The following is a 24,456-nucleotide window of genomic DNA, read 5'->3' on the forward strand; positions in this document are numbered from 1 at the left end:
AATTATATGTGCTTTGGAAATGTTAAGTCAAATTAGTCTAGAATTGATTAATTTTATGGAAGAAAACCTTTCAAACAGCCATAGTCCATAAACTGCACACATGCTGGATTGTGATTGGCTCATGTATTTAAGGATTCCTACAACGTGAAATTCTTATAAAGTGGAACATATCTACTGCGTTATAGTGGGGTCGACTGTACCGTACGAATCTCTGAATCATTATGACAATTAAAAAACAGAATTTTCATGTAAATGAATGGAATCTCAAGTACTTATTCCTTGTTATTTATTTAATTTTCCTTTTAATATATAATTATTTTCAAAATATTGGAAGATGAAATTTTATATTTTAAATTCAAAAACAAAATTAGTTAGTTACAACTCTGTTTCTATACCTAACTTATCTATAAGAAGAGTAAATGTAGTTATCTGTTAATTACAACTTTGCCTATTTTATTATGATTCAAAATATTATTCATTATAACTTAAATTATAACTTGAATATTTACATATTATTTATTATATTATTTTTAATTCCATTTATTGTAATAAGTAAAAAATTAACATACCACTTCATTATCTAGAAAACATGGAGGACAAAAATAATAAAAATCCGGTAAAGATGGAATTGGTTTGAAAGAATGTTGAAGTATCTGCAAGAATTTATTTTTAATATCTGAATGAAGTTGCTGCAATGGTTCACATGGTTGGTGACGTTGGAGTACTTCCAATGGAAAAAGCTTTTCATTACTTAAAAAAAATAATAATAAAATTATTATTTTAAAATTATTCTTATTACTTTGCACTAAGTTATAACAGAAATGAAACAAAAATAAAAAGTTTTTTTAAAAAGTTTTCACAGCAATAAACAATCATTAATAAAAACATATTTTATTCCTTAATTTACAATAAAAAATCAAGCTCTTCGCATATACTGTACATACATATATACAGCTTTTCTTAATACATGCATGGATATTTGTACATACAAACAATATTCTTTGTACTGGTAATAATGTTGCATATTCCTTTTAGTAAAAACTACAGAATCAATCTTATTTGGGGGATTATTCAGGGGACAAGACGGGCAGACATTCAGATCTCCAATTTGAATGAAACTTGGTGAGCATGTAGCCCTAAACACAAACAGTCCTTTGTCCAAATAACAGGACCTACTTCTCAAGCATTTTTGTAAAACAGATCTTTGAAAATTGAGTGTTTAGCTTATAAGTCTTTGAAATTTTACTTCTTGTAACAGTGATAGCCAAGTGGATAAGATGCTAGGTACTGGATCTACACAATGTAGGTTTGAACCTTTGCAATTTTAGTTTTTTTTTAATGTGTAACAAAATTGTTTTTATTATTTTACCATATCGTTAGCATTATTATTATTCCTCATGTTTAAAGCTAAAAAAAAAAAAACTAAAATTGCAAAGGTTTGAACTTACATCATTTAGATCTGATATACAGCAACTTATTCATTCAGCTAATGCCATTACAAACTTCCAAAAACTTATAAGCTAAACACTAAATTTTCAGAGGCCTGTTTTTCGGAAATGCTTGAGAAGCGAGCCCTATCATTTGGACAAGGGGCTGTTTGTGTTTAAGGCTACATGCTCAAATCAGAGACTTGAACATCTGGCCTTCTCCTTGTTACATTTTCATTAAACTGTTCTAGAAGAAAAGAACAGTATAGAAATCTTGTGTATAACTGAAAAATTTTTTTCTTTCTATATAAATTTGAATGAATCTAGTAACTATAATATCACATAAATAAATAGCTCTCATAATGATATGATTACAGTTAGCCCTCGGTTTACGCCGCAGTTCCGTTCCTACAAAAGCCGGCGGAAAATGGAATCGGCATAAAACGAACCCATATTTACACTGAGGTATAGGGTTAGGTTCCACATAAGTGAAAAATACGCAAATAATTTTGTTTATTAATACAATATAATACAAAGTACAAATAAATTTAATTTTTAAAATGTATTTTATCATAAAATAAAGTTAAATGTTTTTATTAAAAATTTTAGTTTCCGATCTCTTACATTTTTCGGAAAAAGTATCCATCTTTAATTGTTTACATTTTTGTTTTCTTTCATTGAGAATTTCGGAATATGGTCGAATGGATGCGATGATGCTCCTTTTTACATTCGCACTTCGCTCCCAATCATTGTCTAACTTACAAAGTTCAACCGCCAAACTTTTCCTAGTTGAAAGAATACGTTAACCCGACGTAGAGCTACAGACGAGCGGAAACACTAATTGGTCGACCACCAGTCGCCGTAGCACATATGTAAGGTCAGTTTGAGCAGGAAAATTAAGGAGAGATAGATATCGACTGGCCAACGAGAAGTAGATTTGTCTCACTAACAATAGTTTTTGATCGTCGGAAGTGCTACTGTGTCGTAAGGTGTTTTCCTAAATGAACTGATACGGGATAAATTCAATGGCGCTATGGATTCGAACGCCATTTATTGGACTATTAAGTTTGATAACTTGACTTGTGGGTACCTAAACATTTAGTATTTTAATATTAATTTAATACAAATGTATACATACCCAATAATATTAAACAGAAAAAATAAATACATTCAATAAAAATCTTTGTTTTAATGAATGTACAATGTCGCGGCTCGGTAAATAAGTCAACACTGTAACGAAAATCAGTCTGGCATAGGGAAAATCAGGGAATTACACAGCAAAATCGCGAATTGTGCAGCGGCGTTATTGTGAATCAGCGTAAACCGAGGGCTACCTGTATATCTGTTCATCTGTTTTATGTTTGTTAACACTTCATAAAGATATATTGTATTTCATATAAAAAATAATATTTTATAAATATTATTTTTTATATGAAAAAATAATATTTTATAAATATTATTTTTTATATGAAATACAATATATCTTTATGAAGTGTTAACAAACATAAAACAGATGAACAGATATACAGGTAGCCCTCGGTTTACGCTGATTCACAATAACGCCGCTGCACAATTCGCGATTTTGCTGTGTAATTCCCTGATTTTCCCTATGCCAGACTGATTTTCGTTACAGTGTTGACTTATTTACCGAGCCGCGACATTGTACATTCATTAAAACAAAGATTTTTATTGAATGTATTTATTTTTTCTGTTTAATATTATTGGGTATGTATACATTTGTATTAAATTAATATTAAAATACTAAACGTTTAGGTNCTTGGTGTAGCAGAAGGTGCCAGAGGCTTGTTTAGCCAGAGAATCTGCAGTTGTGTTGCCTTCCACACCAGAGTGACACTTTACCCAAGAAAAGGCCAGACTGTTTTGAGATTGAATTATTTCCTTATGGATTAAGTTGGAAAAGGTATCACTATCGTTCGTTAGCTTATTGATGCCACTTGGCTTTCCGAGCAAATCCTAATCCTTAAGTTCTTGACCCTAGATCTGTTAATGTACTTCAGGGCCTGATAAATTGCAAACTGTTCTGCTTGAGTTATGGTGCAGATTTCAGCAAGCTTGAAGCTTGCCTAATAGGAAGTATTATTTTTATTGTCTTTAACTACAAAGGCAGAACCCACTTTGCTTTGACTTTTCGAGCTGTCTGTGAAGATTTGTAAGTTTGGAGTAGGGTTACCATAGAAATCAAGGAGGGAGCTGTCTCCTGCTAAGCTGGGGTGGGAAGCAGGAATCTTGATTTTCCCATTCAAGTTTGGTATGAGCCAACATAAGGGATTTTCATTTAAGTTAGGGAAGAGACCAATCTGTATATATTTGTACACTTCACTTTCAGGATTATTAATGATACCCCCGTTAAGAAGATGTCACTTCCACATTTCTTCTTTCGCTCTAATGTGGAGTGGAAGAACCCCAGAGAGAACCTGAAGAGATATATTATTGAAAGAGTGGCCCCGTAAGATAATGAAAAATATTTCAAAAGGAGTGACAGTTAAATGTGTTTATTACAAATAACTGAAACTCAAACTTATATTATTCCTTTATTAAAACCATATCCAAACTTATAGTTAATAATACATATTGTTATATATCAGGGGTCACCAAAGTGGTTGATGTCGACCCCCTGGGGTCGATGCAGCTAGGGGGTCGATGCAACATCATTGGAGGGTCAATGCGGCTAGGGGGTCGATTTGGGGGTCAATGCGGCTAAGGGGTCAGAACCCTTTTTTTCTTTTTTTTGCTTGTACAGAGATCACAATGTTTTTTTTCCTCATACACTTACACTTGTAATAGAACTTTATGGTGATGGTCAATGTGAGGTTTTGGAAAGTGGTTGGGGGTCGACGGTTAAAAAAGTTTGGCGACCCCTGTTATATATAAATAAAGAGATGAATAAAGAGATATTTCTAAGAATTTTAAAAGTAAGCCTGAATAGGTTGTAAAAATTAAATTTATAATATAATAAATCCATTTTCATTATAAAGTGAAAACACTATATATTTAATTATACATTAACAAAGTCATTTTTTTTAAATATATCACTTATTTGTTACAGTAATATTTATGTCATCCCTTCACTATGTCATTGTTTGATATATATGTAATTGCAAAAGTGTTAAACATATGCAGCATATAATCTTTGCAAACATATATAAATAAATAAATAATAATACTAATAATATTAAAAAAATTAATACTTTCATTTTATTGACAAGACTATGTCTTGTTTATAAAATCGTACTGCCACTCAATATTATCAGCACAGAGGTATGAAGGAGTATATGTAGAGAGTTGATATTTGGCACAGAGTATTAGGTGCCCAAATCATTTGTGCATAAAAAAAATCCAGACTCGTAAGTAGTCAGGGGACCGAAAATCGAGTCAAAATAAAATCCAAAATGGCGACCCTCTTCTACAAACAGGCAAAACATCCATAGCATAAAAGGAGATGAAAACCCAGTCTACTCATAGGTATTGCCTGGGTGAGAAGAGAAGTAGAAAATAGGTTAAGGGAAGGCGAAGGCGAAGTTAAAGAAAGAAAGGACAGTAAGGTGATGAAAGAGGGAGACTCATAAGCGCCTGAATTGTATTTATTAAAATAACAAATAATAATAAACAAAATATAATGAAATACAAAGATTACATAGATGACAACTCGATGATACAAGAATTATGTACACGATTTACATCTTACAAAACTAGAACATTACAATCAAATAAGAAAATTGAAATATAATATAATATAAGATTACATAGTTTGTATGAAATAATTCAATGAATTATAAAACAAGCAATTACATAAGTAAGTTTTGTTACAATATATTACCAAATGTATAAACAGATATACACAAACAACATTCTTATTGTATACAAATGCAGAAATGCAGTAAGTAACAATCACATGTAATATAATAGCATTCGAATTACAATATTATATTATAATAACAAATGTGTTAATGAATTAATAGCAGAATTGTGAGAAAAGCTATTACATGAATAAATTTAATTACAAATCTTACATACTGTAAAACTAATAACTACAAAATACATTAGTTTTGTATACAAATACAGAAGAAACAATATCATGTTAAACTAATTTTATACATCCAAATTTTAAAAGTTAATGTATACAAACTATGCAAGTTGAAGAACACTAATTGTTGACGAAAGATGATTCCAAAGCTCCTGTGTCAGAGATAAATCACTCTAATGCTGCGAAGATGTCTGCATCTTCTACCAGTGCAGTTAACTGGCAGGGCTAGTTGAATCCTTTTCTTAGTACCACACCTTCCAGAAGAACTCTTTGGTTCTCAAACTTTGAGCAGTCAAAAATTAGATGATTAGAGTTCTGTATAGTAGAATTGTCACAGTCACAATATGGTTGGTCCTGGAAGCCAAATCTGTGTAAATAGTGTAAAAAGTTCCCATGCTCGATTGTGAGTTGAGTAATATAAAAATTTGTGTGAAATGCTTTATTTTGCAGTCTGTTGAAGAAGTCTGGGAAAAACTGAAATGTCTTTCTCTCTGTGCTGCCCTCTTCCCATTCCCACTGCCAAAGTTGTATTGCTGTTTGATGTATCACATTTTTAATAATTGTATTAGAAGCTTCCCAATAGCTTGGTGTAGCAGAAGGTGCCAGAGGCTTGTTTAGCCAGAGAATCTGCAGTTGTGTTGCCTTCCACACCAGAGTGACACTTTACCCAAGAAAAGGCCAGACTGTTTTGAGATTGAATTATTTCCTTATGGATTAAGTTGGAAAAGGTATCACTATCGTTCGTTAGCTTATTGATGCCACTTGGCTTTCCGAGCAAATCCTAATCCTTAAGTTCTTGACCCTAGATCTGTTAATGTACTTCAGGGCCTGATAAATTGCAAACTGTTCTGCTTGAGTTATGGTGCAGATTTCAGCAAGCTTGAAGCTTGCCTAATAGGAAGTATTATTTTTATTGTCTTTAACTACAAAGGCAGAACCCACTTTGCTTTGACTTTTCGAGCTGTCTGTGAAGATTTGTAAGTTTGGAGTAGGGTTACCATAGAAATCAAGGAGGGAGCTGTCTCCTGCTAAGCTGGGGTGGGAAGCAGGAATCTTGATTTTCCCATTCAAGTTTGGTATGAGCCAACATAAGGGATTTTCATTTAAGTTAGGGAAGAGACCAATCTGTATATATTTGTACACTTCACTTTCAGGATGATTAATGATACCCCCATTAAGAAGATGCCATTTCCACATTTCTTCTTTCGCTCTAATGTGGAGTGGAAGAACCCCAGAGAGAACCTGAAGAGCAGCTGTTGGTGCGGTCCTATAAGCCCTGCATAGCTGAATAAGGGAAAGTCTCTGAGCTTTATTCAGTTTTTCTTCACACATACATTATCTACATCCTCTGCCCAAAAATGGGGCCCCATATAAGATAATAGTTTCAATACATGTTTTATAAATAATATTAATAGATTTTTCACTTAATCCCCATTTTCTGTTACATATGCATTGAAGTGCATTAGAAATCTTAATTGCCTTATCTGATATCCTGCTGATATGTTGCCCATCTCATGTTTTGGTCAAAGGTTATACCCAAATATTTCAAGTTGTTAGTGTTCTTTATCCTATGATGATTCATAAAGATCCTCAGGGGTTTTTTAAGTTGATTTCCCTTGGATAAAACCATACATTCACATTTATTAAAATTTATCTGTAGGTTATTATTAGTGCACCAGTTAAAGATTTTCTCTAGAACTTCATTTGCATCCTGTTGTAATTTTTCATTATTTTTATTCAAAAGCATCACCAGAGTATCATCTGCATACCCCTGTACTTTAAAATTACTAAGTTGATTGTCTTCCTCATTTATTCGTAACAGACTGTCATATACTATATTCCAGAGGCCTGGTTCTGAACGGGACCCCTGGGGACATCCCTTGGACAGGGTATGGATAATGCTACCCCCAAAGTCGTAAATTCCGGCAATCCTGTTATCCAGATAATCGAGAAGTATTTTTAGGGCACTCAAATTTTCTAAGTTGATCCATTAGGACAGGCCACCATAAAGTGTTAAATGCATTTTTAAAGTCTATAGAAATTAGGAAAGTATGTTCTTCTTTCTTCCAGGAGTCATTAATGTATGTTGTGACCTGATTAATGGCATGATAAGTGGATTTACCTTTAACAAATTCATATTGCTGGTTGTTAAGATTATTGATGTATAGAAAATGATTAATTCTATTTATATTCAGACTGTCTAAGACCTTCCCAGGAACAGAGAGCAAGATAATAGACCTTAACTGATCAGCCCTTTTTATATCTTCAATATCACCCTTCGGTATAAACTTGACTTTTGCAGATTTCCACTTATTGGGAAATATCCCTTGTTGAAGACATAAATTATAAATAAAAACTAATGCTGTTGGAATTGCTTCAAAAGTGTGCTTTAGCATTAAGGGGGTGACACCATCTAACCCTGCAGACTTCTTATTTTTCATAGATTTGATTACCCTGTGGACCTCTCTATATGTGAATAAATCATCATCAGATGTGTTAGGCAAAAGCTTCATATTATTGCGGATGTCTCTTTAACTTATGGATACAAATTCACTGAGTTCAGCGTTAATAAAGTTTCTTTAGTATTAACACAAGAACTTTCGACGAATGTATAATCGTCGTCTTCAGGTGAAAAGAATAAAATTTTAACAAGACAAACGTGCAGGATATTCCAAAGGAACAAAATATTTAAAATTCAAACAGGTGTCCGGAAATTCCGTTAAGAACGTGCAAATAATTTTTTTTTTTGATATGTTCGAATTTTTATATTTTATGATGTTTGCGGCGCATGCGTGGAAATGCTACCGCGTTGGCGATACGATGTTAGGTGCGTTTCGCTTTTTAGGTGCCGATATAAGGCAATCCACACTCCGGGTAGATCGAGGGTGGGAACATTGCACGCTTCTGAAGTAGCCGTGAGAAGTGCTTCCCAGATAAACACAAGCCTTCGATTGTTGCAGCATTTAATTATTTCCGTTCTGGGCCATAATGGGTTGTAGCCTTGCTCGAGAACTTTTTTAGCGAGCTCAGTAGAACATCTTCCTTTGGCTACGTCATCCTGATGCTCAGCAAGGCGGGAGGCGAGCATTCTTGTTGTTGCTCCTATGTATCTTGTAATATTTCCCGTTACCGGATTTTCTAGGTGTATCTTGTAAACCCCTGACTTTTCTAAAGTGGTTAGCCTGTCCCGGTTGTTGCAGATACATCTGTGTAGGTTTGGTAGGGGGTTATTTCATACTACCCATAACCTTCTTACCAAACCTACGCAGATGTATCTGCAACGACCGGGACAGGCTAACCACTTTAGAAAAGTCAGGGGTTTACAAGATATACCTAGAAAATCCGGTAACGGGAAATATTACAAGATACATAGGAGCAACAACAAGAATGCTCGCCTCCCGCCTTGCTGAGCATCAGGATGACGTAGCCAAAGGAAGATGTTCTACTGAGCTCGCTAAAAAAGTTCTCGAGCAAGGCTACAACCCGTTATGGCCCAGAACGGAAATAATTAAATGCTGCAACAATCGAAGGCTTGTGTTTATCTGGGAAGCGCTTCTCACGGCTACTTCAGAAGCGTGCAATGTTCCCACCCTCGATCTACCCGGGGTGTGGATTGCCTTATATCGGCGCCTAAAAAGCGAAACGCGCCTAACATCGTATCGCCAACGCGGTAGCATTTCCACGCATGCGCCGCTAACATCGTAAAATATAAAAATTCGAACATATCAAAAAATAATTTGCACGTTCTTAACGAAATTTCCGGACGCCTGTTTGAATTTTAAATATTTTGTTCCTTTGGAATATCCTGCACGTTTGTCTTGTTAAAATTTTATTCTTTTCACCTGAAGACGACGATTATACATTCGTCGAAAGTGCTTGTGTTAATACTAAAGAAACTTTATTAACGCTGAACTCAGTGAATTTGTATCCATAAGTTATACAAATATTGGCGTGAGTTTTTAAAATTTATTTTTACTTAAGGATGTCTCTTTGTTCGGAACTATTGTTTGAACAGGAAAAACAGCCACCTCACCCCACCAAAGTCAGGTAGGGGAGAGTACCACCCACAGTCATTCTAAGAAGTGAACTCTGACCTTAGAACTGAGGGTGCCTGCACGTGACCTTTGCCCTTTGACCTCACTTTGCTCCTAAACTCTAACGAGAAGAGACATCTTTATACCATCTTTTGATTCAACAGCCGTGCCAATCTTGGATTTATATTATATATCGACGCTGTTGTAAATATCACTCTGCCAATACAAATTAAGTAAATTATCAGTTTCTCAGTAAATTTTTACTGACAGAACATTCACTGAAAATGGCTCATGGACAACCTTGTGGTCAATGCAGGTGATGTTTTAATGATTGCATCCAAAAGCAGCAATATCAAAGAAGATAGGAGAATGAAAATGAAACCTGCCTTGAGCATCAAAGTAATTCTGTCTCCGAGACATAGTCTTGTCCCAAATACAGTTTAGCTGTTTTACTTGTTTATGTAATAAATGAACAAAAATAAACTTTAATGTTCAAACGTTTTCAGCCATCTTTCAGAGGCCCTTGCCAGGAAAAATGCATAAAACAAAAAAAAAAAAAAACAGTTCTATCTTTTAAAAAGACGGCCAAAAATGTTTAGGTGTGAATTTATTTGTTTAGTATATGGTTCCAGTTTATGCGTGCCAGTTTTTTGTCATATTTATGTAAATTTCATACATTCATTCTTAAGGTTTTCTTTCAATAACTTTATCACGAAAGTCATTATTTTGTTTAAAATATTTTTTTAAAACATTCTGTCAATTATTTCTCATTTTTCTTGTAATCTAGATTTTGTATAGTATGAAAAATTAATTTTATTAGTTATAAGTTTTGTGAATTTTCAATTTTTCTATTATTCTTTGCAACCTCCAAAAAACTGACTCAATAGATTCACTTTTGTAAATAATCTAAAACTGATAAGAAATACATATTCAATGACAGATGATACCTTCTCATTGAATCTGATTAAGTCTTATCAATATGGTAATAATTATCAGAGAAAGACATTACAAAATTATGTATTAATCTTATAGATATAATTACTTTCAATCTAGTGTAATTTTTTTAGGACAAATGAATGCTTTCAATGGCCAATAAAAGTGACTTAAAATTATATGGATATTAGAAAAAAAGAGAATATTTGTTGTAATGTAAAAATTTTACTGAAGACTTAATATCTCTATTTCATCATTTCAGTTTGATCACAGTATATCTGTAGTAAGAATTAGTCAACTTATGAACCATATATTGAAGAATTAAAGCATAAAGACAAATGCATAAAGCCAATGGCCCTTGTCACATTGAAATTATTACAACTACTTAATATCTGATTTTTATGAAGTTATAATTTGAGTTTGTTTGGTTTTAAACCAAACAAACTCAAATTATAACTTCATAAAAATCAAATACAGTAGAACCTCGAAAACTCGGCTCTCGATAACCCGGCACTCCGGATAACTCGGCCACACCCTGGCAGGGCAAAAAAATCCTTAGTTAATTAATTTTCATTACAGACAGCTTTATAAAAGTATAAAAGCTCTCATAAAGTATTTTTCTGAGGTCTGTCTTATCAGGTAAATTACTGTACACAGTGTATTCATTAATTTTCATTTTCATGTAGTAAAGGCTCTATGCCTTCATAAAGGACGTACTTTTCCTTTGTTTAAGGGTATTTGGGCAGTTTATTCTCTGTTATATTCTCAAGTAAACAATACATACAAGTACAGTACAGTATTTTCTGAGGAAACACTCGTACTTATTTTTTTTAACCCCATTCCCGATAACCTGGCATTTTCACAAACTCGGCCACTCTTCGGTCCACATTAGGCCGAGTTTTCGAGGTTTTACTGTATTTTATTTTATAGCTTGAAACAGGAACATTTTTCTGTTGTTACTGACTATATTTTTAAAATATAATTTATAAAATTGAAAATTATTATCTTAAAAATATACATATGTATCACATATAATTTTACAAAAATGAGGTCAAGATTAAGATGCAGTTTAAACCTGAGTCTAAACTTCAATTTAATCTGCTATTCATAGCCTTATTCATACAGTCTAGTTCAGAATTTATTTTTTGTAGCATTCTGAATTGATTATTAATCCAAAAGAGATTCAAATTTTAGAATTTTAGATAATTTTTTAAATTACATATTGATAATATAATAAAATACATCATCATCAATATATAATCAAAAAAATTATCTAAATCTATAAATTTAGTTAGAATGCTACACACTCAAATTCAGAAGTAAAGAGAAACTAAAGGGTGTGTATAAAAAAACTGATAAATAACAAAAAATATTATGTATTTAAGAAAAACAGATTAACACTTATAGTTTTCAGTAATTGTCAGCAAAATGTACAAAGTTATTTCCTACATTACAAAAACATAGGATTCTACTGTTGCTGCAGATAGAAGTTTAGAATGAAGTCTTTCTTAACCAATAGATGCAAGTGAAATAGATCAATTCAATTTTTACCTTGCTCCCAACATAATTTCCATTGGATTTTTTCTTGTAGAGTTATCAATACCTGCTACAGATATTAAAATATTAAAAGGTCACATAATAAATGTAGTCAAAACTGTAATTCAAGACATGTTATTTAACATGTAGAGAGCAATTGAATGCTGTTTTCATATTGTGAAAGTAATGCATGGTGCACCTACCAAGATTTCTTAAAAATAAGAAATAATTTTGAGTTTTCTCACTAATAAGAGCAAACCACATAATTATATCCTTCTAAAATAAACCCTTTCTCTCTCTCTTCTTTTTATATTCTCCTAAAATAAACCTAAGGCTGTATTTATGCAGAAGGGAGAAAAATAGGAGGAGAGGGTAAACCAAACAATGTCATGTGCCTACAGGAATAATCTACTTGTTTTTCCTTAGTTGTGTAAGAATGCTGATTGGGAGGGACATTTTATTCCCTACCGTCAGGATGATCTAGGGTCTAAGCATACATGGGTGGTGGTTTTAAGAGGCAGCAAAAGACAAGTGTTTCACAGAAAAACTGTTTATTCCGGACAATAATGCTTACATAAATTCTCTCATTGGAAACGTCCTGTGTTGTAGGAAATTTCGATGTCAATTCTGGTCTTGCGTCATCGGGGTTTCGGCGGTGATCTGGTCCAGCGTCGTAGGAGTTTTCGGCAGTGATCTGGTCCAGTGTCGTAGAGATTTTCGGCAGTAATCTAGTCCAGCATCGTAGGGACCCCTGGACAGCGTTGAACGAAAAGTTCGAAGTCTCAACAGTCAATACACAAAAGATGAAAAGATGCACAAAAAAAATGGAGATGCACGAACACAAAAGAAGTCTAGTGGAAGTCTCGTTGTCCTTGGAATTGGTATTTTTATAGGTTTTTCGAGATCTGCTTCTTGCTAATTGGATAGACCTTACATCATCGTTTTCTAATTGGTCTTCCACCTGTCTCCAAGTGTAAATAGAGCTTCATAAAGTTCGCGGGAAAGGTCGGCTGGAGATGGTTTATCCGACACCATCTTTTTGACTCTGATCGCATTTGTTGACTATGACACCCACGCTCATTTTGATATTTTTTCTAGTTTCGTTTTACTTTCCAAACTGCGTTTTAACTTTAATATTTTAAATTTTCTTCTTTTATATCTAAAATTTTGTTTTTCTCGTTATTCTCTATGAGCGTCAACGTCAAAGTGCGGTGTTGCTGATTCGACACTTATATATTAATAATTTACTTTCTTGACGACTGAACTTAACAAAATTTTTTTATATCTTTTCCTTTTGGGGGGGCTATTTCTGGGGCCTCACAGTTATATTCATGCAAAAGTGGGAAGGAAAAGTTCAATGAATTTTACAACAAAATAAAGTTAAAGAAAAATATAACAAAAAATAAACAAAACTACTCTATCAACGTTTTCTTATTTTTATATATCACATCCTTTTTTTTTTGTAGCTTCTCAGGCCCTTTTCTTCACATTCACCTGATTGCCAGTGTGCTTCATTGTAAACATTCTATTGATGTTGTTGTGAAAAAGTAAGGCTGCTGAACTATTGCAAATGCACTAACTCAGGAGAAGAGAAAAATATGCAGCAATTTGAACTTTCAAGAATGACGGAAACTCATGCATTTTTTGTGTGTAACATGCAAGAACACTGTTTCCCTCTTTTATATAAACAGCATTGTGAGTGCAAATTCTGATTCCAAAAGTTCTCTTTTACCTGTTTTTCCCTCTTCTTGTGTCTGCATAAATGCAGCTAGAACTTTTTAAAATTTTGTTGAAAAGACTTTTATAATCACATATCTAAAGTTTATAGAAATATGTTATAATAAGCATTTATAATAATAATAATTTTACATAGTCTCTTTTCCAATATATAATACATAATTAATATATATCCATTCAATGGTTGTGAATATCAAAATATTAAATTATAAATTAAATTACACGAATTTTACAAACCTTTCACTATTTTCTGAAGTTAAATTTTCTGTTTTAGCATCATTTTCATTTTTGCATTTATTTTTATTGTTTATTTTTTCTGAAGAATGACGTTTTTGTTCTACAGTTGCTTTCATACAGAAATCTTTCATATGTCCACATATCATTTGTAAAAACTTAGTAATATTAATTTCTATAAGAGATTCCTTGCAAATTCCATCAATAACTGCTAATACATCTTGTTTGTCTATGTAGGATCCATGATGAAGAGATCTAAAAATAAAATGTTAATTTTATAAGAGAGAAAACATTATAGCAAATTTCTAAAAATATTACATGAATTCTAAATCAGGCTTTTCATCAAAACATTATAGAAAAATTTCTGACTTTATAAATAAAAATCTTTAAACATTCAAGTTATAGAAAACAAAATTATTTAGTAATCTAAAACATTTTTGTCAAATTAACAGATACAAATAAAAGACTTCTTTCATAAAATACAAGTCCACACCTAGTTACAAAATAATTTTTTAAAATGCAACATTTAAAAAAAAGCATTATTTAGATATCAATTGTTTTTTATTTTAAATTTTAATATTTCAAAAAATCATTTTCTAAATTTTCTAATAAAAAATTTAGTAAACAATACTACTTCCAACACACCGTAACTTCAACAGACTTACTTCTAGAATAACCAAAACGGTGCTAAAATCGCTTTAATTTGTTTCACTAACGTTTTCGAACCTTTTGGTTCTTCTTCAGGTGAAAAATGGNGTAAAAAACAGTTTTTATTGCAAATTTTATAACAAATTTAATACACAATGAAAAGAAATAAAGTGAAATATAATAGAATCTCATTTTAACAGATTGCAAAACAAAAAGTTTTTTCCAAGTCCTTCCACATCAATGTAATTTTACTTCCTTTTAATGGATCCATAACTTGGAATGATGAATTTTTTCTAGCCCTATCTATTGTAAAATTGTGTTTTTTCAATGTTTAGTTAATATTTGTAGAGTTTGATGATGCACTTTGTTACATCTAGGATATGTACAATTGAAGACTTTTATGAAAAGACTCATCAGACTGATAAGATTGAGGAGGAGCTACCTAGTGAACATTCTGACATTGGTGCAAGTAAAGTGCCAAAATTTAGTGAAGCCATTGAGTCTTTCCAAGTCATGAAGACATCCCTGACAAGTTTCAGCATAAATGAAAAGGCTGTACATGACATTGCTAATATGAAGAAGTTGTATTCAATAGGTAGAAAAACATCATCAAAACAAACCAAGATGGAAGTTTTTTTAACAAATCATAAAGTCAAGTGAAGTGCTAATGCATGTACGTAATGTTAGACCTCCATGTTTAACAACTCCTCAACAATAGTGCTCATGAGAAGAGCTCAAAATCTCATCCCGTTTTTTTATAGTTGTGTTTTTTCTCTCTGTGTAGTCTGTAAAGTTCGCAAGTATGCCTTGTGATCTGTGTAAATAACTTCAATAAAGTATTTTTCTGAAGACAGTGCTGGTATGTATTATTTGTCATCCTATCCTGCACTGTGAGAAATTGATTTACTTTTGAAAAATCAAAACTAGAATTAATGATTGAAGACCTTAACCCTAACACATAATTTGCCTCTTTTTGTGCTTACAATATATACAATTTCTGTCAGCTTTGTTGTACAGACATATGGCATAATATACAATCTTGTAACGTGTTTCTATAGAATAAAGAATAGAGATCTCAAGAGAGTGAATAATTTTAAGTACAGATATTTCTTACAGACCTATATAGGGGATTAAATAACAAATATTTTCCTTGATGTATGGGAAATCCATTGTTCATGATATAACTGATTCTTGGAACAATGGATGATTTTTGTCAGTCCAAGTGATCCATTCAAACAAGATTCTAGTGTATAACAATTTAATAAACTATCTGTATTTTCTTTTTTTCTTATCATTGTATCAATGTTTAATAACTCTTATACAAAAATTTATAATGCAGTTCATTCAAACAAAAACTACTAAAACTATACTAATTTGTACAAAATTTAATTAGTGTCTTTTCTTAATGTCTCAAACAGGTTGTTAAAAAGAGAAAGAATATGTAATTAAATTAAAGAAGGAAGACACTAGATGATCATAATTAAAATAACTCTATTCAACGCTGTTTAGAGAGATATTTAGCAATTCAAATACAACCAACACTTACATTTTAGGACATGTGAAAGACATTTCCATAGAAACAATTAGCAACAAACTTCACCACTATGTCATTTTTGGCTCTGTAAGCAATAAATATTTTACTTTTTACAAGACATTCATGCTATACAGAAACCTTGGCAAAAAGTGCTATACATGACTTTCCCTGACTAACTCTGTACAAATTCCCTGACCCTCACATCCCTTACATTATGAAATACTAGAGGCAAGATGGCCAAGCAGTCAAGGTGGCAGCCTACTGCTCTGAGGGACCTGGGATCGAATCCAGATGGGTCAAGGAATCCACAGAAATTTTTTGGGGGTGGTCTGTTAGGATATGTTGAGCCCCATCCCTCACCACCCGATCGCCTCATTGTGGGTCTAGCCAAACTCATAATGGGCCTGCTGTAAGAGGCCTCTTAGTGCCCACAGGGTAAAAAGAGTACAAAAAAAAGTATGAAATAACAAAATAAAACAGCATTTGACTACACTATTGCTTCTCCAACTTTTTAACTAGTTACTTTTACTTTTTCTAATTATATATTAGACAAAAAAAAAAAAAATTGGCATACATAAACTGGAACTATACAATAAACAAACAAATTCACACCTAAAAGCTAATTCCAGCAGTAAAAGAACAAATAAACTTTAATGCACCACACTCTCTTCAACCTTAAATGACCAGTAAAATATTTTAAAATACTACAAACGTTTTCGACCATTATTTCCGGTCTTCTTCAGGCAGAAAGTTCTGAGATTCGAATATCCATTGTGCTTGAACTTTAATGTTCAAACATTTTCAGCTATCTTTCAGAAGCCCTCATCAGAAAAAATGCAAAAAACATTTCTATCTTTTGAAAAGTTTTAGCTTTCGAATATAGCTGTGTTCTAATTTTTAAACATTTAAACGCTTTTGAATACAAAGATTTTTTTTTTTATAGCTTTAGTTAAACATAATTTATATGTTTACACTTTACGCTGATGTTTACTGTATCACTATAACACTTATGTGCAGTAGTGTTACAGGAGTGGATTCTCGGACTTGGAACTTACCTGGCTTTAGAGAATGATCTCATCCACTAGCACTTTCAGTAGTGTAAAACTACCATCATCAAGCAGTATATACAATACAACAGTAAAATCTTTTCTTGTGTTGAATCAGTTAAAGCTATTAGTAGCTGACAAAGACAAATGTTTTGTTCTATGAAAAAACCAAGACTTCCTAGATAGAGCTAATGAGTTCCTCAAATATCCTAGATTTCCTAGATAGAGCTAATGAGTTCCTCGAACATTCCAAATCTATCATACTAAAACAAGATCCTACTTCCACTGTGTTAAGGAAAGTGCACAAAGTTATAGAATTACCAGGAATTGTAGAATCTTTAGCTGGTCCTCTCAATCCTCCATCAAATGTCGCCTGCCCCAGATTATTTTTCGAGGCCAAAACCCATAAACCGTCCTGGCCACTAAGACCATCAGTCAATAAACGTTCCCATCCCATGCACCATCTTGAAGCCACACTAGCAAAACATATCACATCTTTAATCCCATATTCTGAGCTTGTAACTGCAGCCTCCACTGAAGCCAAATATACCATCTTACAAAAATTAGGAAACCTCCCCTCCAGTTTTTACCGACTTTACAAAGTCAATGTTATTTCTTTATATCCATCTGTTCTTCATTTTGAGGTTGTCATGCTGGCAATAGGGTATTTCTATTCCTCAATTCTAGTTACTCAGCATCACATGTTTTACACATGCGTGAAGCTCTTCATCTTGTCACTCAAAATAATTATTTCATCATCATCATCATCATCATTTATTGTTCATTGGTCCCTATTACAAGGGGGTTGCATTTACATGTTTACTTATTTTTTATTTTACAATACTTTTTTATTTTAAAATTACACTTATTTTCCGCAAATACATTTAATTTGAATCTTATAATTTTATTATTCCATTTCACTAATAATAGCATAAATTAAGATTATATTTGTATTAATTTGTTTTGTTTTTATAACTATCTATTATTTTACAAAAAAGTTATAAATTTTATATAGATCTTTTACTCATTTTGTTAAAGTTTTTCAACAGTTCTATTAGCAAGTTGCATTTACAAATTCGAATTATATCATAGTATTCACGAATTTCTCTTACAAAATAATTATTTCCAATTTAATGGAAAAATATATAAACAAACACAAGGGGTGTCAATGGGCTCCCCATTATCACCTATTCTAGCTAAACTGGTCATGAGAAATATAGAACATTGTGTTTTCAATGCCCCCTTAACTATCCAATATCCTCTCATGTATCTACAGTTCGTTGACGACATGTTAATTGTGTGGGATGGCTCCAATGAGGCTCTTCAATTTTTCTCAAATATTAGCCTCCATTTATCCTACAATTAATTTTACTGTTAAAGAGGAAGAAAACAATAGAATTTCTTTCCTGGATTTAGACATATGTACGTCTCTGGAACTTATATTCTCTGTCCATCATAGAAATAATAATGCTCTGCAAATCATTCCAGCCGCTGCTTACCAACCACCACATTACAAAAACTCTGCTATTTCTTTGTTAATACAGAGGGCTTACCTTCTCCCTTCTACTCAGGTGCTAGTAGAAGATGAATTATCTATCATTCAGTCTACTATGTTAAAAGCAGGTTATTCACACTCAAAATTTAATTTTCTTCAAAATCATGTAAAAAATAGGTTATTTCCACAATCATTTCTTTCTAATAAAGAAAACTTAAAAATAGCACATCCTCAAAACCTACTTAGGCACTGTTTCCTTAAAAATTGCACATCTGTTTAGAAGTAATGGTTATATTCTACCAATAACACCACAACCAAATCTAAGAAGACTACTATGTAATGATAGGGACAAGTACCAGTGGAATGAAAAATCTGGTGTTTACCAAATCCTACTAAAGCACACACTATCTGGTGAAGAAACCAGTTATGTAGAGAAAACATTCTAGAAAAATTTCTGACTTTATAAATAAAAATCTTTAAACATTCAAGTTATAGAAAACAAAATTATTTAGTAATCTAAAACATTTTTGTCAAATTAACAGATACAAATAAAAGACTTCTTTCATAAAATACAAGTCCACACCTAGTTACAAAATAATTTTTTAAAATGCAACATTTAAAAAAAAGCATTATTTAGATATCAATTGTTTTTTATTTTAAATTTTAATATTTCAAAAAATCATTTTCTAAATTTTCTAATAAAAAATTTAGTAAACAATACTACTTCCAACACACCGTAACTTCAACAGACTTACTTCTAGAATAACCAAAACGGTGCTAAAATCGCTTTAATTTGTTTCACTAACGTTTTCGAACCTTTTGGTTCTTCTTCAGGTGAAAAATGGGCAAATCCGTTAAGATTCGATTGAAACAATCTTTTTTTAAAAGAATTCCGAACATGGAACTTCTCCGAAACTCGTGCAATCGTCGTCTTCTTTTGCGCATGCGCCGTTATGAGCCTACGTTTCCTCCCGTTATGTGTCATATATCAGGGTTTGCCACGCTACTGATAATGATATTTCATCTTTGCTGTTTATACAATTTTTACCCTGAGTTGCTTTATGTATAAAAATCGCTTCCATCAAGCGCAAATATTGTGTTTGGTGAGTGGTGTAAATTATCTTTGCTTGATCAAATAACGGCTGTATCTCAGGGTCCGTGGCGTACTGTGCTAAGGCGGTTGTCGGCCTCTTGTGGAGGATGTCAGCTTTAGTTTCAATCGAATCTTAACGGATTTGCCCATTTTTCACCTGAAGAAGAACCAAAAGGTTCGAAAACGTTAGTGAAACAAATTAAAGCGATTTTAGCACCGTTTTGGTNACATTACAAAACTTTTCTTCAGTTGATGGTTCAGTGTAATTTTGAAGTTTGAATTCCTGAAATGCACTAAAAACAATGGTGAATTGTTTGTTCTGTAAACACTTGAAAATTAGGACCACAAAATATTGGCACTTGAAATGGATAGATAAGACTGTGAAAAATTATAATATACAAAAGTGTATATAATCTAACTAAATAGAAACTTTATGAATAACCAAATAAACAATACTACTTCCAACACACCGTAACTTCAACAGACTTACTTCTAGAATAACCAAAACGGTGCTAAAATCGCTTTAATTTGTTTCACTAACGTTTTCGAACCTTTTGGTTCTTCTTCAGGTGAAAAATGGGCAAATCCGTTAAGATTCGATTGAAACAATCTTTTTTTAAAAGAATTCCGAACATGGAACTTCTCCGAAACTCGTGCAATCGTCGTCTTCTTTTGCGCATGCGCCGTTATGAGCCTACGTTTCCTCCCGTTATGTGTCATATATCAGGGTTTGCCACGCTACTGATAATGATATTTCATCTTTGCTGTTTATACAATTTTTACCCTGAGTTGCTTTATGTATAAAAATCGCTTCCATCAAGCGCAAATATTGTGTTTGGTGAGTGGTGTAAATTATCTTGGCTTGATCAAATAACGGCTGTATCTCAGGGTCCGTGGCGTACTGTGCTAAGGCGGTTGTCGGCCTCTTGTGAGGTCGACACAAGAGGCTGACAACCGCCTTAGGTTCGAAAACGTTAGTGAAACAAATTAAAGCGATTTTAGCACCGTTTTGGTTATTCTAGAAGTAAGTCTGTTAAAAAATTTAGTTTCAAATAAATCCCAAAAACCAATTTTAATTTGATTATATCATATCAATCTATAACTGTTAGCTTACAGAACTGTTGCTTATAACTGAATGCTTATAACTTTTAACTGTTGCTTAGCTTACAGTTACAGAATTAGCAAAGAAAGAACTCGACCACAACTACCAGCCTCTATGGAACGAAACTAAATTACTGAAATGCTGTAACGAGCAAAAAGAGCTATTTCTACATTTCTACTACCGCACCATGCAACTCCCCAACTCTCGAGCTCCCACAAATTTGGATAACAGCTTTCAAACAACTCAACCCAAGATATTAAAACTCCTTTGCTACTCATATGCTTAATTTTGCCTTGGTGTGTACTGTACTTCATGTATATACTAGGCTCTTTTACGGCCTTTTCTCACTAAGACACTTTTATTTATTATCATTCTTATCTATGCACTATGACATAAGAACTTTTAAATAACATTTGAAACCATAATGAGCTAAACTGTCGGAAACATTGTTCAAAATATTCAATATTGGAATTTGTAAAACCATTGGAATATCGTTCGAAAAGCTTAAACTGTCATATTCTATATACCGCCTGGTGATGGCAGTTTTACACTACTGAAAGTGCTAACAGATGAGATCATTCTCCAAAGCCAGATAAGTTCCAAGTCCGAGAATCCACTCCTGTAATGCCACTGCACGTAAGTGTTATAGTGATAAAAATAATTTATTTATATGTTGTAATATGTAACGATCTTTGTATTCAAAAGCATTTAAATATTTAAAAATTAGAACACAGCTATATTCGAAAGCTAAAACTTTTCAAAAGATAGAACTGTTGTTTGTTTTTTGCATTTTTCCTGAAAACGTTTGAACATTAAAGTTTATTTGTTCTTTTACTGCTGGAATTAGCATTTAGGTATGAATTGGTTTGTTTAAGTTATATATTTTTTATAATTACTAAATTAATAAAATTAAAACTAAAATTACAGCACGTCTTCTTTACAAAACTAAAATATTTTATTAAATAAAAGTATTTAATTAATCCACAACTGTAAAATTTCATGGCTCTGAAAAAAGAAAAAAAGCCATTATTATTAACAAATCCTGAATAATCTACATACAAAAGAATAAATTTATTAAATTTATCCCTTAATAAATTTTCCAAACTTTATACGAGGGCAGTTTTTTTCAACCTCCAATGGTCCATAAAACAAAGACAAGTGTAAATAACAAAATAAATTTATTACCAAAAGTTAGGTAAAACATGGTTACTTTTCGACATAATCACTTGAAAATTGAGGTATTTGTCGTATCTGTGGATGAGCTTTGCAATCCCCTCTTCATAAAATGTTGTCACCAGTAACTTGAGATGTTTTGAAGATTGTCATTATTTCTTGAACTTCTGTCTTTCTAACCACATTTTCAGTTCAGGACAGGATGGAAGTCCTTTCAGACTTCTACCCTTTCCTGAACTGAAAATTTGGTTAGGAGGACAGAGGTTCAAGATTAATGATGATCTTCAAAACAACATTAAGGCTCATCTCAGACTTCCACCTAGCTTGGAACTTTTTAAACATCCAGCATATAGCCTTGATTTAGCGCTGAGTGACTTCCACCTCTTTCCTGAACTGAAAATGTGGTTAAAAGGGCAGAGGTTTGAAACTAATGATGATCTTCAAAACGAATGTTAAGGCCCATCTCAAGTCACTGGTGGCAACATTCTATGAAGAGGGGATTGCAAAGCTCGTCCACAGATAAGACAAATGCCTCAATCTTCACAGTGATTATGTCGAAAAGTAACCATGTTTGTACAGTATCTAACTTTTGGTAATAAATTCATTTTGTTATTTACACTTGCCTTTGTTTTATGGACCATTGGAGGTTGAAAAAAAATAGCCTACATAAAATATTACTAAACTGGGAAAAAGTTTCAAAAATTGTCTTGTTATGCAATTAAAATTAATAAAATGAAAAATGATAAATAATACTATTCTGCAGTTTCCATCTTTAAGTTTGTATAACTTATGGATACAAATTCACTGAGTTCAGCGTTAATAAAGTTCCTTTAGTATTAACACAAGCACTTTCGATGAGTGTATAATCATCGTCTTCAGGTGAAAAGAACAAATTTTAACAAGACAACGTGCAGGATGTTCCAAAGGAACAGAATATTCAAAATTCAAACAGGCGTCTGGAAATTCCGTTAAAAACGTGCAAATAATTTTTTTGATATGTTCGAAACTTTATATTTTACGATGCTAGTGGCGCATGCATGGAAATGCTACCGCATTAGCGATATGATGTCACACTTCTGAAGTAGCCATGAGAAGCACTTCCCAGATAAACTCAAGCCTTCAATTGTTGCAGCATTTAATTATTTCCATTCTGGGCCATAACGGGTTGTAGCCTTGCTCGAGAACTTTTTCAGCAAGCTCAGTAGAACATCTTCCTTTGGCTACGTCATCCTGATGCTCAGCAAGGCGGGAGGTGAGCATTCTTGTTGTTGCTCCTATGTATCTTGTAATATTTCCCGTTACTGGATTTTCTAGTTGTATCGTGTAAACCCCTGACTTTTCTAAAGTATCAATAGTTAGCCTGCCCCGATCATTGCAGATACATCTGCGTAGGTTTGGTAGGGGGGTTACTAGGGGGTTAACATTAAAAATCCTAGGAAATACCACAAATATATTTTAGAACTGGCCAATTTGGTTTGTAATACTTCGTTTTTTGTTTTTGAAGGGAAGACCTATCTTCAAGGAAGGGGCATCCCCATGGGCAGCCCAATGTCGGCTGTCCTATGTGAATTAGTATTACGTCAGCTCGAAAGAAGTATCATACCCATCTTTAGAAACGATATAGTAATATACTCCAGATATGTCAATGACATTTTCATCTTGTGGAGAAATGATGACAACACACAAAATTTTATGGACAAGATCAACGATAATCCATATGGGTTGACTTTGGGTTTGGACCAAGAAAGCGAGAAGAATGTTAACTTCCTGGATATATCAATTCTCTTTCATCACATACAAAAAACCATGTAACGTTAATAAAACTATCAACTACTACTCACATGTCCCAGAATATATAAAAAGGAATATTTATACCATGGAGTTAAAAAACATATATACCAGAATATCTGATAACAAATGGCAAAAAATAAAAATAAAAGAGCTTGAAACTAAATTTTTACTTAACGACTATCCTAAATCGAAATTAAACACATGGCAAAAGCAATACTGGGAAAATAGATTTAACACAAAATATAAATCCGACAAAAAATACAAAACCTTCCCATATATAAAAAACATTTTTGAAGGCTGTAATAAGTCATTAAAAAAAGACAATATCAGTTTGGCTCCATCTTTGACCAACAAAATATCTCATAGTATCCATTATGACATTAATAAACAACATAACAACAAACTAAACGCCCTTAAAACTATAGGAACTGTTTACAAACTTGAATGCAACTGTCAAAATCCAAAAACTTATATTGGTGAAACAGGCCGGTCACTAGAAACCAGAATTAAAGAACATATGGCAGCCATCCGCCTAAAACATAACACTTCCCCCTGGTACTACCACACAATAGACTATAATTGCCAAATTAATAAAAACAATACAAAAGTGTTACATGTAGAAAAAGAC

The 24,456-nt window shown here is 32.7% G+C and overlaps 1 protein-coding gene across 1 annotated transcript in view; it reads right to left on the reverse strand.

Moving 5' to 3' along the window:
* Positions 1 to 24,456, reverse strand: part of LOC111624507 (KICSTOR complex protein SZT2-like) — a 317,304-nt gene that overhangs the window by 111,535 nt on the left and 181,313 nt on the right. The window contains exons 25-26 of the mRNA XM_023367362.1: positions 13,950 to 14,201; positions 570 to 750 (exon numbers count right to left, since the gene is read on the reverse strand). Of these exons, the coding sequence (XP_023223130.1) occupies positions 570 to 750; positions 13,950 to 14,201 (433 nt within the window). The remainder of the gene's footprint in view (positions 1 to 569; positions 751 to 13,949; positions 14,202 to 24,456) is intronic.

Source organism: Centruroides sculpturatus, unplaced genomic scaffold (assembly GCF_000671375.1).
Source record: "Centruroides sculpturatus isolate CEXI.00-Female unplaced genomic scaffold, Cexi_2.0 scaffold256, whole genome shotgun sequence".
Taxonomy (NCBI): Eukaryota; Metazoa; Arthropoda; class Arachnida; order Scorpiones; family Buthidae; genus Centruroides; species Centruroides sculpturatus.